Genomic DNA, 16,512 nt, shown 5'->3' with positions numbered 1-16,512 from the left:
GAGCTAAAGGGAAAAAGGAGCACACAAGGGAAAAGGGAGAACAGAATATAATGAATAAGTATAGCATGAAGAAAGCTGAGGTGAAAGTTTTCTCACATCTCTTTTCCCCAGCCGCAGTGCCATCCATACACATTTATGTTACAGCACTTAAATAAGAGCTGTCAGACCTAAGACATTTTTTGCTTGAATTATTCATAAATCTGTGTGATCACAAGAGAAGAAAGAGTTGTTATTTCTATTAAGCTAGTTAATTTTCATTAACATTACTAGCATCTAATTACTAGTTTCACCCAAGTAACTTACCTGAACACAGGTTCTGTAGAAACCATAATAGAGATGTATGTGCTTTAAGAAGACTTTTATGCTTACTGACTGAAAGCATAATTTTCTCCCATTATAGACCTGCTATGCCTCTTTCTTTTTCCCTTTTGTACACAATTAACATTCCATTTAATATTTCTATATTCCAGCTAGATGCCAGAAGAGAAACAGGTCCTGAAGCAGTAATCACTAACAGCCATGTAGGAGAGTTCTTCATGACTAATTGCATTTGACACTAATTGCTGTTTATCGAAGAACTTGACACTCTGACACGTACCTGGCTACTCCTTGCATCTGTTGCAATTTGCCATATTTCCTGCTGTTGGTGCCTCACTCTATAGGGCCAGCTCTCTAGTGGCTGGCTACACAGAGGAGTGCCTTGGAGGAGGCTGCTGTTTCTCATGCAGCACCATGCTAAATGCTGTACTGATGTAATTCTTAAAGTAGGGCTCTTGGAGGAGCGATTTCTTCCACATTCTCCTGGCTTGGTTGATATACGCGCTTTTTCAGCTTTCGCTGTCTCTTACAGGAGAGTGTCCAGAATGGGGCTATGAAGTTGGTGACGGGTTTGGAGGGGAAGCCGTAGGAGGAGCGACTAAAGTCACTTGGTTTGTTCAGCCTGGAGAAGAGGAGACTGAGGGGAGACCTCATGGTGGCTACAGCTTCCTCACAAGGGGAGGAGGAGGAGCAGGCACCAAACTCTTGTGCCAGGAGAGGTTTAGGTTGGACATCAGGAAAAGGTTCTTCCCCCAGAGGGTGGTGGAGCACTGGAACAGGCTCCCCAGGGAGGTGTCACGGTCCCAAGCCTGACTGTTCAAGAAGAGACTGGACAACACCCTCAGACACATGGTGTGAACTGTGGGGTTGTCCTGTGCAGGGACAGGGGTTGGACTTAATGGTCCTTGCGGGTCCCTTTCATCTCCAGACATTCTATGATTCTAGGAGTGCTGGGGTACTGCGTGATTGACAGTAGATCCCACATGATAATTTACATCCATGCATCTACATAAGAGACACCATCAAAAGTAAGTTATTCCTTTCCTTGTCTGGCCAAAGGCCAGAAACTCTAGCTGGGAGTTAGAAGGAGGTACTAATTGGATGCATCACAACTACACAACACAGCACTTGAAGATGAGGAATTAGTAGGTGTGCATTTTTAGCCTGGCTGCCTCTCTGAAAAAAAATATGAAATCTATTCAGCTAAACAGACGTCTATGCAGGTGCTTCCAATACCAATATTTTTCATTATTTTAATCTTCGCTAATATTGCAAACTCTTTTTTTTTTTTTTTTGATTCCTAATTAAGTTAACCAAGTTGCCTGCAATTAATAGTTTAGGTAAGAGAAAGAAAGGTAAGTACCAGGAGACTCTTGCTGGATTGATAAAACTCGGAAGAAGAACTAGTACAAACAATATGGTAGAAGTCATATTTATTGATAAAAATTAATATATCTGCTATAAAATTTGTAACAGTAATGCAACTGAATATTTATTTTGATGCATAAACCTGAATGTTACATACCAAATACAATACAGTAACACTGGTTTCCTCCTTATTTACATGTTTATGAAAATTGATATGCAATCCATGTTAAAAGAACTTGTAATGGAGAATAGTTACATTAGAAAAATAATATTCTTGATAAAGCATTCTTGAGGACTCCAATCACATTTTCAGGCCTCTTTCAATAAGGCAAAAATCCCTGGTACAGCATATAACTTAATTTACAAAATACAATAACTTCAGACACATCTTCAAGTTTTCTTTTGGTATGCTTTTCCTCACTGTAAAATTACTCCATTTTCTTACCAAACAGAAAGAACTTTCAATAACGAAACTTAATGAGTTCTACTACATATTACATATACATCGCTGTAGCTTAGCGATCATAACTGGGCAATCTTTCTCCTTAACCGTTTGCTCAATGAGCTTTTCTTAGATGTAGGACATGTAGTATATTGAAATCATTATGACTGTGGTATCTTTCTTCAGTTTTCATAGGAAACAGATCTGTCACATTTGGAAACTTTTTTTAAAAAAATTTATTTTATTTTATTTTAGGAACTGGTGCACAACTACATTTCCACTCACAAGAGAACATCACAAATATAACTAAAATTAGGCTTGGATAACTTTGAAAACATACTACTATGTGCCCAAACCCAAATTTCTTACTTTAATATTTTATTACCCTGCCATGCTCTAGGAATTCTTCTTCTGCATAACTTCATCACTAGTCATAGTCAGATAGTTTTAATTCCTTCAAAGGCACAAAACTTCCACCTCTTTTCCAGTGTTGCTCCTACACCAGTGAATTCTTGTTTAAACATGCGTGGCAGTCTCATCAAAAGCATTTCTATCTCACTTGCAGAGATCTGAGAAGGAAAGAAATATAAAATTAAAGTGAGAAAGCTGTCCTGTAGATTGGAAAGAGGAAATATGGAGAACAGAAATGAGGGAGGAGGTGGAAATCCAGGGCAGAATAAAACAAGCAATTATTGTTTTTTAACCTTAGTCCAACACAAATTTCCAGACTCCAAAACAAGTGCAGGTTCCTTGCAGGAATGATTCTGCTTTTCTAAGTGTAAAAGCGTGTCAACTGCTATGTCGGGGCTGCTGCTACCGTGTTGTACAAAGTCCATCTACAAACTATGATTGCATGTATAGTTGTGAGGAGAAAAGAAGGAAATGGGACCTTATTCTTTCTTTTCACCCCATGAGTTCTCAAATTCTTCTCCTCACAGCTCCATCAGTTTTTGTCTCACAAAAAAACAAACACAGGGATTTTATTTTTAATTAGCTCACTTTTGTTACTTAGGGTTGACTATCTGTGGAGATATCTTCTCCCAGTTTGGCCCAGTTCAGTAGCCCTGGATGACTAAACAGTGAAGTTCCTAACTCAGCATTGCTCAGGATATTTTTATGGTCTTGAAAACAATAACTTCCACCTTCTTAATGGGAAAGGTGATGTCATTTCAGAAAACACTGTCACAAAGGCAACCTTTCTGGTATAATCAGTAGGGAAGTAAAGAAATCAAAAGTCATGGCAAATGAACCATTCTATTCTGTAGCTACTTCTTCTAAAGGTGTAATCATGAGAGGAACAGTAAAACTCCACGGGCGCTGCCTGTTATCCCCAGGTATCTCCATGGTTTGTGTGCCTCCGTTGTTTGATAGGCTTCTCTGGAAATTATGATATTTCTGCTTATTCATATTAGTAGGAAACTTTCATGGTGAAGTTTTATTTTTTAAAGCAGTGTATAAACATAAAATATGCTAATTACACCTTATTCCACCAAGGGAGGTGAGAAAATATCTACCACCTCTTATTTTCCTGAAGAGTTTGGTGCAGCAGAGACATTTAATGATTTGTTAAAGGTGGCTCTGAAAATTAGTGTTGGAGGCGGTCTGAAGCCTCAAAGTAATCAGGTCCCTCTTTTACATACTCTCATGACAGTAACAGATAGCTGGTTATCTTTGGGTAATGTGTGTGAGCTCTATACTGAGCCCTCAGCCTGCATGGGTATGTTGACCTTATCGTTCTTGTTCAGATGAAGAATGACAGGCTAACCATGGCAAGTAATTGAAATTAATATCTGAGATTGCATCTCTGGATTGTGCTATTAAAAAGTAATTTGTTGCTACAAGCAGTTACTTCCAAAATAAACCAACGAGGTCAAATTTTGCATCTCGTGTTTGTTACACAGCAGGTAGGTCAAGTGGTACCTGCAGGGGCTGGTGTGTTGGCACCTCGGTGAGATAGAGAAAATGCTCCTTCCATGAAGGCTGTGTTTGCCAGTTCAGGGTTTGATCCTGGCAGCCTTGCAGAAGCCAACAGGTTACTCATGTGCATAGAAATTCAAGGACAGAGCCCACAGACACACACAGGGAGGGACCGCAGCAGTGAAGGGGGAGAAATTTGAAGAGCTCAGTGGGCAAAAGCAATGAGCAGCAGGGTTGGAGCCCAGAGAGATGGTGTTTTAAATGCATGCTGTTGTCACTCAAGAGATACAGAGCTGGAGTGGTCAGTGAGGGGGAAAGGCAAGTGAAACTTAGCCAAATGCTGTGTGTCGAGGAAGGACTTGAAAGATGACTGAGGAGTTTGGGCAGACTGGGTGCTGCAGGAACTGAGGACAAGAGGAAGGAAGGTGTACATGTGGCAGAAGCAGGGAGCAGAAAAGAGGAATGGTTACAGGTGTGAAGCTCTGGATGTATCAGGTCTTGATAAAATTAGATTTTTTTTTAATTGAAATTCATCAGTCTCTCATCTCTTCCTACTGTCCTCATCCCTTACTCTTTCATCATTGTGGGTAAAAGCGGACTGTAAAGCTCTAGCAAATATGAGCTGTCATGGCCAGAAGATAGTGCCTAAGAACATCATCCTTCCTTATCTCCATGCAACCTGTCTTATTTCCAGTGGGCTTCTAGCTCGGGATCTCCTGTGCTTTTAGCTATGCATTTTATTATAGAAACAGAGGAAGAACCCCAGAGACATGAAACAGCCCATCAAAGCAGCCCAACACAGCAGCTGGAAGGAGATTTTGGCTACGGGTGACATGGCTGGAGGAAAGGTTTGGGAACAAAACATTACCAGGATCAAAGCGCACCACACGAGCAGTGCTGCTCACATTCTTAGTCTAGGTGCATGACATAGCTGAATCCTGACTCCATGTTAAAAGAAGATGTGGCCAAGCACCATCATCCGCATGTTCAGTGAAAGCACTGGCAGATGTGGATCAGAGGTGTGTCTAACTGCAGTGTAGCATCCTGTGGAGCTGTTGTTTAGCACTTAGAGTGCATTCACCTGATTGAAGGTGGCTATTTCACAGCTGAGTTTCTTACCCTTGACTTGCTTAATATTCAGTAGAGAGGAATAGGCACTCTTGGGGCTTGATTTCATCTTATCCTACAGTTGATATTTAAAAGTAAGTCGAAGAATCTTATCCTACAGGTATGTATTGACTATGGACTGTATGCACTGATGCATCAAAAACCACTTTGCACACTGTAGTGTGTTTCTGTCACTTTTGTGTTGGTCACACCTTCTCTGAATTTAGCAATGGCATCAGGCGGTTCTTTTACGAGGCTATCTCTGCTTTCACGTGAAGACAAAGGGTATGCTTTGTGGTCCGTTCATGTGTTCATGAAAGTTCATGTTCAGCGTGACCCATAACTACAAACTTTTAAAAGAAAAAGCATCTAAAAAATCTCCTAAAACTGCACATTTTAATAGCCATGGCTACACCTGCCTGTTGTTCTGGTTTCTTTTTTCTCAGATGCATTTCAGGATCACGTATCATAAAGTCATCTGCTAGTCTTTGCCGTTTAAAGCTCTGGTCTTCTTTGCCACAAAGAATAGCTAAATAGAGTGAGGCAAAGACCTTAACACAAGCCAATGCACTGTAATTTGTGAATGAATAAAGACTGCAAACCCCCAAGCCCCATATCCCATTATCTTTCTAATGGAAACACACAAAGAGTTTAACCTGCAGTAAAGAATAATACAATATTTCTATAGAGAAAACAGATTTTGATTAAATTTTTTTACCCTAGAGTCCAACTGCTGCATATAAGACCAAAGATATTCTATATTGGCTCCAAAAGGGTGGACGTGAAGAAATGTGGATATGATACCTGTATTAAAAACAAAGGAACACATAGTGTTGAAATTACCTCAGACAATCTATCATTAAAATAAGTAAAATAAATCTGAATAGTCTGTTCCTGCAGGTTTTTCAGTATGAATTATGATTCTTATTTTTCTTACACAACCCAATAAACATAACAAAATGGCACATTTTTAATACAGTCATAATAACATGGTAAACACAATAGCTTGTCTTCAGGAATGACAGCGGTTAGCAAGTAAGTGACCAAGATAATATACTGATGAATAAAGGAATTTCTAAACAAAGATTTTCTGGAAGCATTTCAACTACCAATTTTATGCTTGATTTATCAATATAAAATTGTGGATATTGTAATGGTAAAATTATTGCTTTTTTCCCCTTCACTGGATGCTCTGTTGTGAAAACCTTTCATATAATTCTATCAGAAACCTCACTCCCTCAAATTGTTCTAGTAATTACGCTGATGTTGGTTATGAAAAGTGTTTAATCCATATTACCCCTAACTGCTGCTGAAGAAAACATAAATCCTTTATGACATATTAACTTTCTCTTAAAAGAGAGACTATTCTGTCTGTCTTCATTGTTGTTTACAGGATCATTGTAAAAGGTATGGGAATAAAAGTGGTTTAGACGGAGTCAGGATCTAAGTCTAGAGATTTTTTCTGCAGTGGAAATCAACTGATGACATAATAACGATGATCACAGAAACAAGATTTAGGGCATCAAAATTGCTATTAAAAGTACTATCAAATTTCTCCTCTTCTAAACAAACAGTGAAAATACAAAATGGCATGTGTGTTATTTACTATTTGGGGAGAGTTGAACTGTAAGAATCAGAGCAAATATTTTCAACTGTATTTGGATGGGTTTCTTAGCTAAACCACCCTAGGGGAAGTTCCTTATACTTAAAGCATAAACACCAGGATTAAAAATGCTTACAAATGACAAAAATGGGTCACTGTATTTTGTGTACTGCAGGCCATACTGCTTTCTTGATGCTGAATGAATTAGGATAATCTTGGATTTCATTTTTCCCCATATACTAGCCATGGTTGAAAATGATAAGTAAAATTTAACTCATTTTAGACTGGCTTTGCAAAGAATACCTTTTTCCTTCCTCCCTCAGTTTTCCAATAGCAATTACAAACTTGTAATCCTGCAAAGGGAGAGGCATGTGTTTAATTTTATGCTATGGTGAGTCCTAGCAGCAGTTGCTGCCCTTGTGCTGTGTTACCATAAGCACACACACAAGAGCTCTCAAAGCAAAATCCAAGACCATCACACTTGGATGGGTTGATTGGAAATTCAGTTTGTATTCATATCACATTTTGTCAGTGGCATTGTATTAGTTATGTGTGTTCTCAAGGCTTTTCAATTCAGGATGTTCAAAGCTAGCTCTTTCACACAATGTAAAGAAAGTCATTTGAAAATATTTCATAGTGATGGACTGGGGTTCCATGATACCTTTTTAGTAATTTTTATTTTCTTTTATGCTTTTTTCTTCTGACAACATTGACTTTTGTGAAATATAGACAAACGTAGTAAATGGATGGAGGCAGGGCCCATTTTACCCTTGCCATGATTGAACATGCCTCAGAGGAAGAGGTAACATGAAATCCATCTTGAACAATCTGTCTCTTTTGAACTGTAACCATGAGCCAGTTGTGGGGGTGTTATAACCAGTAATATCAGGACTGAGATTACACCATTTAACTGAGCTTGCCACTGGGCAGCTGGTGGATGGGACATGCTTTGGGACACTGCCACTACTTGTTACAGTCAAATAATGAATGACCTAGAAAAAAACAGTTACTTGTTCTGTTCTTAAAATCCCATATTTTTTACCGTTCTCACGGAAGTTATCTTTGAACAGATCAAATACTTTCCAATGCAATTAAAAGTTCCAAATTTTATTATAATAAGCAAAATGAAGTCAATTTATACATTTCTGTAAATCCCACTGTTCTGCATCTCACCAGTCACAGAAGCTTGTGTACTAACCCCTTCAAACATTTAAATTCATTCTTCACTTTTAAATGACCTTTCTGGTCTTGACCATCGAAATCCCTACCCCAGCAATAAACCAGCAACTTTCCTGGTATTTAGCAGATGCAAATGGGTTTCATTTAAACAAATTAAGGTAGTTTTGGAACTACCACCCACCAGGATGTCACTGATTTTGTGAAAAGACCAAACTGAAGAAATTAAACCTGATCTTTCAGGTCAGCATTCTGGTGAATGGCAATAATGCTGTAGGGAGCACTTTGGACTGTGGGCCTCCAGGCTCCTTGAAAACCTGCCCCACTGAAACCAAATGTCAAACATATGTGGATATAAATGGGGCATCTTCCCTCCAAGGGCAGTACGGTACAGCCAGCGTTCCCGTGTGGCTCAATGTGGGGTACCAGTTAGCTGGCCCAATGCCTATAAGCTTTAGCTCTCAGGCACTCTTAAAGAGTTTACTTTAAAGATTTTATTCTAGGTAAAGGAGATGACAGTCCTTGTGGTATTCTTTATAAATATTCATATCGCTAATTCCCTCACCTAATGTCAAAAGCATAAATCTGGCTTGCTTAATACATCCAATATGCATATTTTTTGCTTGGTAGTTTGCTAATATTATTTCCATCCCCTTTTTCTTCACCATTTTGTCTAATAATCAGCTAACAAGTTATGCAATTCTAGCCTGCTAAAATCTTTATGTGAATAAAGTCTTCACAAATTCATGCTGCGAGTCCAAATGCAGATCCTGCAATTTCCATCATACCTGAAATCCCTTCATTAAAGTCTGCAGTATTTTTCAGAAAATAAAAGTTCATTTGTATTTTAGGATTTGTCTTACTGAAAGCTATTATGAATACAGAAGAAAACCACTTTTTTTTAATTAGTAAAAAGATGCAGGTAAACACATATTGCAAAACAAAAGCTTGTTAAAAGGAATTGTATTCTCAAAAAATCTTCTTTGGGGTTATCTTACCTATTAATAGTGCTTCTTTCTCTGATTTTAGACCGGGGCTTCGTTTCTCTGAATTTTTTTCTCTGTCTTGGTTGACCAATGCTACTGTCAATACATTGATTTCCTATAAAGTTTAAAAAACAAAACAGGTGGTCATGTAGATTTCATTTACTTCAATTAAACCTGTCTGCTTCCTTTCAACTCTATAAAAAAAGATCATTACTTTAATTCACATCTAAGGACTAGACAATTATAAATAATTGATTTGTTTGCAGAATATTAAGACACTTTTTGAAGTACCTCTATGCCAAGAGCTGCCAAGAAGAGAAATTTTGCTTGTGGAGTAAGTAATAACTTTGTTGCTAATGTTTCTTCATTATAACAGCTTGAAAGATATTCCATAAAGTGTGGGGATGGTCAGAAACCTCACATTTTCCAACTCTAACAGCTGTAAACAAAGACCACCTCTAGAGAACATGGATGGAAACATTCAGCTACAGCTATGAGAGTAAATTCACAAGTCACTAGCAATGTTTGTAGCTACTAGAACACTATTATCTACCTCGTTCTGCCCTCCAACCAGTGCCTGGCATGGTGTTGGCCCCTGTCCCAAATAATTCCTAGGCATGTTTTGGTGGCAGCACTTTTCAGGGACCATTCCTAACAGACGTTTGTATGTGGCTGCCTTGTTTTGAGGACTGAAAGAGGGCCAGGCTTAAGGGCAGAACAGTCAAGGCTCCTGCTTTGAGCTCCTTTTTTCTGCAACCAGGTGGCCTGAAACATCCAAATCGCAGCCAAGGTATCATGTTAGATGTTCCAGCAGAAGTACCCAGGCAGTTGGGTGACACAGATTGCTCTTCTCCTGGGTATATGTGAAGTAAACAAATTATCTCTGCTTTGGAGGAATGTAAGTGGCCTCAAAGTGCATTGCACAATATTCAAGCATATACATGGGCTGTTTCCATGGAGCAACTGATATGCAGCAACTCGTTTCTTGGTGAGGCAGTGACTCACGCTGCTGCATCTGCTCTGTGAAATGCTCAGCCCTTCCATGCAAAACTTCAGAGGCAGAGAGCATGGGGTTGGAGATATGGTGGCATGAGGTGGGATTATGCAGGAATGGTGCTCTTGTTCTGGTTGGAGCAGTCAAGGTAAGCAGCTGGAGGCTGTGTGGGTCTGGCCAGACTTAAATGCAATTAAATTTGCACTATTTGATGTAATGATGTAGCCCATCTAGAATATGCACTTGGCGTGGTGTCTTGCTCCAAAATACTTGGCAAGTATTTTTGGCAATAAAAGAGAAACCCTGGGCTTGGGTCACTCTAGGGCATTTCTGGAGGTGCGAATAATCCATGATAAAAAAAGGCAAAAACTCCAAAATATGTCAAATCTTTACAGATGAGTAAAGGTTTCACAATCGGTGAGACTGGTAAAAAGAAGCAGATACTTCCCCATTCTCAATTAAAAAAAAAAAAAAGTATGGTGTGCTGCAGTTGTAGCGGCCAGTCTCCTGGCCAGATATATACACGAAATTGCCTACATGTAAGCTAGTCAGCCTATACTGCATTTTTAGTCAGTAGAAATGAAACAACCTTTTTGTCATGTATTTTAGTTATTTACTTTAGGTTGAAATAAAATCAACCTTAGAGGTGCCTATTTTATTTTCCTCATTGGCTGCAAAGGGAAACTTACAGCACAGATTTAGATACCTACAGGTAGGAGGGAGTCTGCAGTTCAAGAGTTGAAGTGATCTCCTCTTAAAATACCAGTGTGCCTGAGCACTCTGGCAGCTACATCACCTTGACACTAACACTCCTGTAGTGTTGTAATGCACAGAGCACATTATAGCAGCAGGAGTATGCTCTGAGTTGTCCAGTATTGTTGATTCCCCTCCTGACGGAGCCAAAGGCTAATGCAAATATTCATCTTCTACTGGCCGTGACATCCAAGAACAGTGAAAGAAAACCCAGGCAAGAAACAGAAATAAGGGAAGTGTTTGCATGAATTTCTCCGTAAGGGCAGTAATGACAAGGGGGTGACAGATCAGAAGAACAGATCTGGATGACAGATTTCATGATACTGCAGCAGAAGAGCAGAGCAGCATATGCCACCAGAGCTTGTATAGGTTAAGATGTAACTTTTGATTCCATCACGGATAGAAAAGCAGTCTAAAAATAACAATTCCTGAGAGGGGAAGGAGAGAGCAGAGAGATGTGGATTTGATGTAGCAGGCCCCAAACACAACACACTAGCAGTTTCAGATGGGATTAGAAGTTTTGTCAGCAGCGATGCAGAGAAAGAAACTATATTCCCATTGGGAGTAAGGAACAGATGGATTCTCATTTAATGCCTAGATTTGAGCCTGTGAGGAACATTTTGTATGATTTATAGGACAGGATAAATGGATGCTAAAAGAAGTCACATCAAGTCTTCCTTAACTGTGTGTTGGTACAGAGGATAAAAGAGAAAAACGTCGTTTATGGGAGAGTCTGAGGAAACTAAGACTGGCAAAGGTTGCTACTCAGCAAACAACCGACTTTAGAAGAAGGTTGCAGGTTCTTGGAGGTTTGAAAAGGGGAGGTTTCTGCCATCCAGAATTACCTACCTCACAGAGGATGATAAATTAGACAACTCTGGTGTATTTAGCTGCCAAAATAAGCTTGCGCAGGACATGAGAAAATCCAGGGTATGCACGGTCACATAAAAGACTCAGTAGTAATGCTGCTAGGAGCTAATGTTGATTTAAGAGAAATGGGCATAATTTTGTCTGAAAAAATGAGTGTGAATTTCACCCAGAAACCAGGCTAATTACAGGCTAAGTGAAAACCTTCAGTATCTGACTACGCACTGCAGATACAAATCTGGTACCTATGAAGCCTCTATAACAAGTCTTCAAATGGTAAATTCACACGTTTTTAGAGGCGCTACTTATGCCAACCCACAGAAACAAGACCTGTTAGAGTATAAAGGTGAATGATGCAATAACTAACTGGAAACAAACAGTTAGGTCACCTCTCTGACATGACAAAAACAATTGATTACCAGATGCCTGAGGAAAATTAATTAATCTATGTACTACATTACAGTATTTCCTTTCTTTCCTGGAGACCATCCTTTATTTCACAAATCATATTTTCTGAGGCCCTAAGCAGTCTCCTTCAGCAGGTTTCATTATAAAATGAGTATTTTTCTACCATCTGTCAGTTACTGCATTAAAGGACAAGAACACAGCGGAGCATGTGCAAAATCAGAACTTATTAGAAGCAAAATGACCTTGCAAGAACTAAATACAGCATGTGGAAGGCTTAATCCAGGTTAAATCACACCTGGAGATCATTAGGAGCCTGGCCCTATTCATTATTCACAAATCACGTCAGCTATTTCCGAACATGGAGGCCTGATTTGATGATGACAACTCCAGAGCTGCTCAGCACGAATGTAACCATTCAGTATGATGCCCTCATCATTGCCAGCTTGGAGCTTTTCCCTGCAAACAACACTTTCATCCTTCAGCAGATGACAAAAAAACATGAATTTTGCCCATGGGTTTGGCAAACCTTAAGATTCTGTAGACACACCTTGGGACCAGCATTTTAATTTGGGGCTCCCTGCTTTTGAACCAGCAAGGGAGAAGTGGAGAGAGAGAGTGTCTGTCTGGAAGAATTTCAGGAGAACTTGCTAGATGAAACAGATGATGGCATAATAACAATTTTCTTGCGTGGATGTCATTTCCACAGCTGGACCTCTGACACCACCACTGACACAGAGCTGATGGCTGCAGAGAGTTGTACATGGCTGTTTTCACACAGGGATGTATACCTTAGCCATGTCCTGGCCATAAGGTGGGACAGAAGTTGGGTTTGTGTAATCTTCTCATGTACCTTGGCTTCTTTTGGAAGCAAATGCAGAGACACAGGCAAATGGATTGCTGCAAAAGTTTCCTGGTCTCACTGTCCACCATGACCCACCAGAGAGCAGCTGGGTCCTACACTGTAGACACAGTAAAAAAGAGTGTGGCTCCTGAGAAAGCTGTATTTGCTAGAGAGCAACACAGAAGTCCTGAAGAATAGAAGAGATGTGGTGTCTTTCTACACAGGATAGTTGCAGGTACCATAAGAACAAAAGCCAAGCTCTGCACTCCAGGGGACTGGCAGATCAGAAAGCTCCAGATATTGCATCTCTCAGTCTTTCATTGGTTTTGTTTTTCCCCTGATGCAAAAGTAGGATGTTAAATAAAAAGTTCTCAATCTAAACATCAGTCGTTCTCTACAGGCCAGACTTGCACCAGTGCAAAAAATGCAGACAGAATATAAACTCTCTGCTCTTGCCTGGGTTTTCTCTCTTTAGCAAAAATGGTTCTCTTTAGCCTAAAAAGTTCTGTGATTCTGAAAACATACGCTAGCCAGCATGCCTAAAAATGAGGGGGTGGGATGAGGACTCTTCATTCCCCATAAATGCTGACCAAGCGCTGAGCAAGGCTTGAACAGTAGTTGCCCTACCTGGAAACTACTCCTGCCAAGTGCAGTTCCATATCACCTGTTGTTCAGGACTCTGCTTGAAAGGCAGAATATGGGATTTAATGAATGTGACATTGACGACATCTGGCATGTGATCAGGATGCAAATTACAAATATCTAAAGAGGTGAAAAACTCCCTCCCCTACCTGGGTAGTCCAAATATTTGATAATTACCTTTCAATCTAGGGGGAATGATGACTGTGGGCATATAGGCTTCAAAGACCACATTCTCTTTGTTGTAGTATACGGGATTCTGCAGAATTGTGTGATGAGGGATAAAAGTAATATTATACCTTCTCAAAGACACAGTAAAAAAAAATCCTACCAGACTCTGGAAAAATTAGCAGGATATGTTGGTGTTTGTATTATATGTACAAAACCAGTTGTCTGAGGCATTAAAACAGTAGCAGAATGAAAGAGTAGATGTTGGGCACAGCAAGCATATGACAGAGCAACTGCTGAATGATGTTAGATGTAAGGGATACACCACACTTTCTCATCGCCCAGGGGATTTATGAGAGAAAATGAGTAGGAGGAGACAAAACTACATATCTGAAACATAAGCAAAGATCTTGCAGGTTACTAGCAGCAAGCCAGAGAGATGCTGTGAGCTTTAAAAAAGGTAATTTTATGATTTTGATAGAATGAAGAACTGTGAGCATGTGATACCAAGTCTTCAGTCCTTAAGCTCTCAAAAGCATACATGTACCTGCTCTGAGTCCACAGAACTTGTCTTAGATTTCAGATGTGTTTGCCCAAACTGCTTATTGATGTCCAGGCAGGTTTGACGATTCCACTGCAAACACGGGTAGAAACTGATCTGTGACATGAAGACTGCACATTTTTCATTTATTTTCATTTACCTGGGGATCTCCTGTGGCAGGATGCAAACCCCCCTTTCTCCCCCCGCCTCCTTCAGTATGGAAGGAGTAGGCACATCTCCCTCTCTCTCTCTCTGCTGTTCGAGGCTAACAGCTTCTTTTGTTTGGCCCCAGAGCACCCTGGCCAGGGCCATTAGGAGAAGGGAGTGCCGAGGTGCCAGTGAGCCGCTGGGTGCCTGCAGCCAGTGTGGGGGATGTTTGGAGGCTTCGGGGCACCCCACAGCTGGTGTGGGGGCGCAGAGAAGCTTCTGAAATGCCTACAGTTAGGTCTGATCAGCCAGTATAAAACCAGGATTCTCGTCGTGACTCCACCCACTGTTGCGGGTCTCTCGGAGCATGAGCAAGATGCTGCCGCCAAGAGCCCCCCCGGGATGGAGACTCCGTTTGCCTTGCTGCCATGTGTGTGAGTAAAACTTCTCACAGGATTGCGAGTGTATTTATACTTTCCATGCACATATGCACGTGTAACTTTCTGTGCTTAATACAAGCACGTGTACTTTCCGTGCACATTTGCACGTGTTAACTTTCTGTGCACATTTGCACGCGTACTTTAAATTATTTCCTCGCACAATCACGAGTGTATTTTCCTCCCGTGCTTCTACATAAGCACGTGTAATATTCTGTGCACATTTGCATGTGTAAGTAAATTAACCGTCACAGAATCACGAGCGTACACTTTCCGTACTCACTACGAGTACGTGTATCTCTTTAAAAATACTCCTGCACCGTGTTCAGGCAAGTGTGTATTCCTCCGGGACTCCGAGACGGCTCCGGCATTGTTTTGGTGAAGCCACGTGCATGCACTCTGTGGACCACCTGTTGTATTAGTTGCTGCCCCTTAATAATTTTCCTCAACTGATATCCGAACCTGTATTTAAGTCATCTTTGGAGTGCTAAAACCCTGTTTCTCACCGGTTTAATAAAAGTTGTTTTGGACCCTGTTGTCCCTTAAACTAACCTCGGGGTGCCTCCGTGACATCTCCTGAAATCTACTATAGACATGTTTGCATTGCTGGTCTTTCTTTAAAAGTACTTCAGTCCTACATAGGAAAATCTAATCTTGCTGTTTCAACCTGAATGAAGCCTAATTCAATTTCCAATCAAGTGAATGGAAGCCTTGCAATAGTTTCAATGCACATCATGTCAAGCATCTTGAATTTACGGGGACATGCAAGGTTGAGGTACAGGAAAACTTCTGACAGCTTAACATGGTTGTCAGTTGAGAATGGGCTACTGTTCTTTCTATGTTCTTAATCATGGTGAATACAAAATTATTCAATCCAAGTTGAGCTAAACTACAATGAAAGAGCTTATTTAAATTTAACTTTAATCAAATTTCTTTGCAAATGTGGCAATGTGTGAGTACACTCACAGACAGTGATTGTGACTCAGATGATCACAGAATCACAAAATCACACAGGTGACCTTGGGATGTCCTTACTCGAACCTCCTGCTCAAAGCAGGATCAGCTGCAGGGTCAGAGCACATGGATGCACAACAAGGGGTAATATGCCAATGACTGGATAAGCCTCAGCAGTTTTTCTGCAGCATCCCAATTCTGCGCCCTCATCAAACAACATGTGGAATGTGTCATCAACAGATGGGTGCCTCCCTCCCCTGCAGAAGGGATTTTCCAGCCACCATCACTTGTTGCTTGTGGTTACTTGTGATGAAAGTCTTATATCCATGAGCATAAAAAAGGACAGAGACACTATCACAGATGGGGAAAGCCTGATAACCCAATCAGAGAAACAAGAGTCCCCTAACCCAGCTCCTCCCAGGGCTGTCACAAGAGAGCATCAGTCCCAGGGGTCAGGGGCCAAACAGGACATCTCTCAAGATCAATCAACGGAAATGCTCTCTGGATCATCTTATAGACTGAGGGGGACATGGCTTGTAGGGGTATATGAACTCTTATGGGATGTAGGGAAAGAACATCTTGGGATTATAAAAGACTCAGCTGAGGGTCCTTAGTGAGAAAATAAAAGGCAGGAAAAGGAAGGGATCGCAGTGGTTTGAGAAAGGGATAAAAGACTGGTTGCATCTAAATAGGTTGTTGGTCAGTACACTTGTCTGGCCGTGCCCTGATCAGTGCATTACATTCATTGAACTCAATTTCTAACTCTTTTCCTGGGTGAGTGGCTCTCTATTTTGTGTCCATGGGAGTATATGACGGGTCTGAGCCCAGCAGCTGGAGTGGGAGCAG

General features: G+C 40.6%; 1 protein-coding gene across 12 annotated transcripts in view; it reads right to left on the bottom strand.

The window, feature by feature from the left end:
* Positions 1–1,734: 1,734 nt before the first annotated feature.
* The window catches only part of ENOX1 (ecto-NOX disulfide-thiol exchanger 1), a 368,503-nt gene continuing 353,725 nt past the window's right edge, over positions 1,735–16,512 (bottom strand). For 10 of the 12 annotated variants that reach the window (XM_071805771.1, XM_071805770.1, XM_071805734.1 and 7 more), the window contains 4 exons: positions 14,135–14,221; positions 8,930–9,032; positions 5,871–5,956; positions 1,735–2,697 (listed from right to left, as the gene is read on the bottom strand). In XM_071805771.1, coding sequence (XP_071661872.1) covers positions 2,566–2,697; positions 5,871–5,956; positions 8,930–9,032; positions 14,135–14,221 — 408 coding nt within the window. In that variant the 3' untranslated portion in view covers positions 1,735–2,565. The remainder of the gene's footprint in view (positions 2,698–5,870; positions 5,957–8,929; positions 9,033–14,134; positions 14,222–16,512) is intronic. The other 2 variants (XM_065851685.2, XM_065852027.2) reach the window with 1 other exon arrangement.

This window comes from Patagioenas fasciata, chromosome 1, assembly GCF_037038585.1.
Source record: "Patagioenas fasciata isolate bPatFas1 chromosome 1, bPatFas1.hap1, whole genome shotgun sequence".
NCBI lineage: Eukaryota > Metazoa > Chordata > Aves > Columbiformes > Columbidae > Patagioenas > Patagioenas fasciata.
The sequence above is the reverse complement of the archived record's forward strand: the minus strand, read 5'-3'. Positions and strand labels throughout refer to the sequence as shown.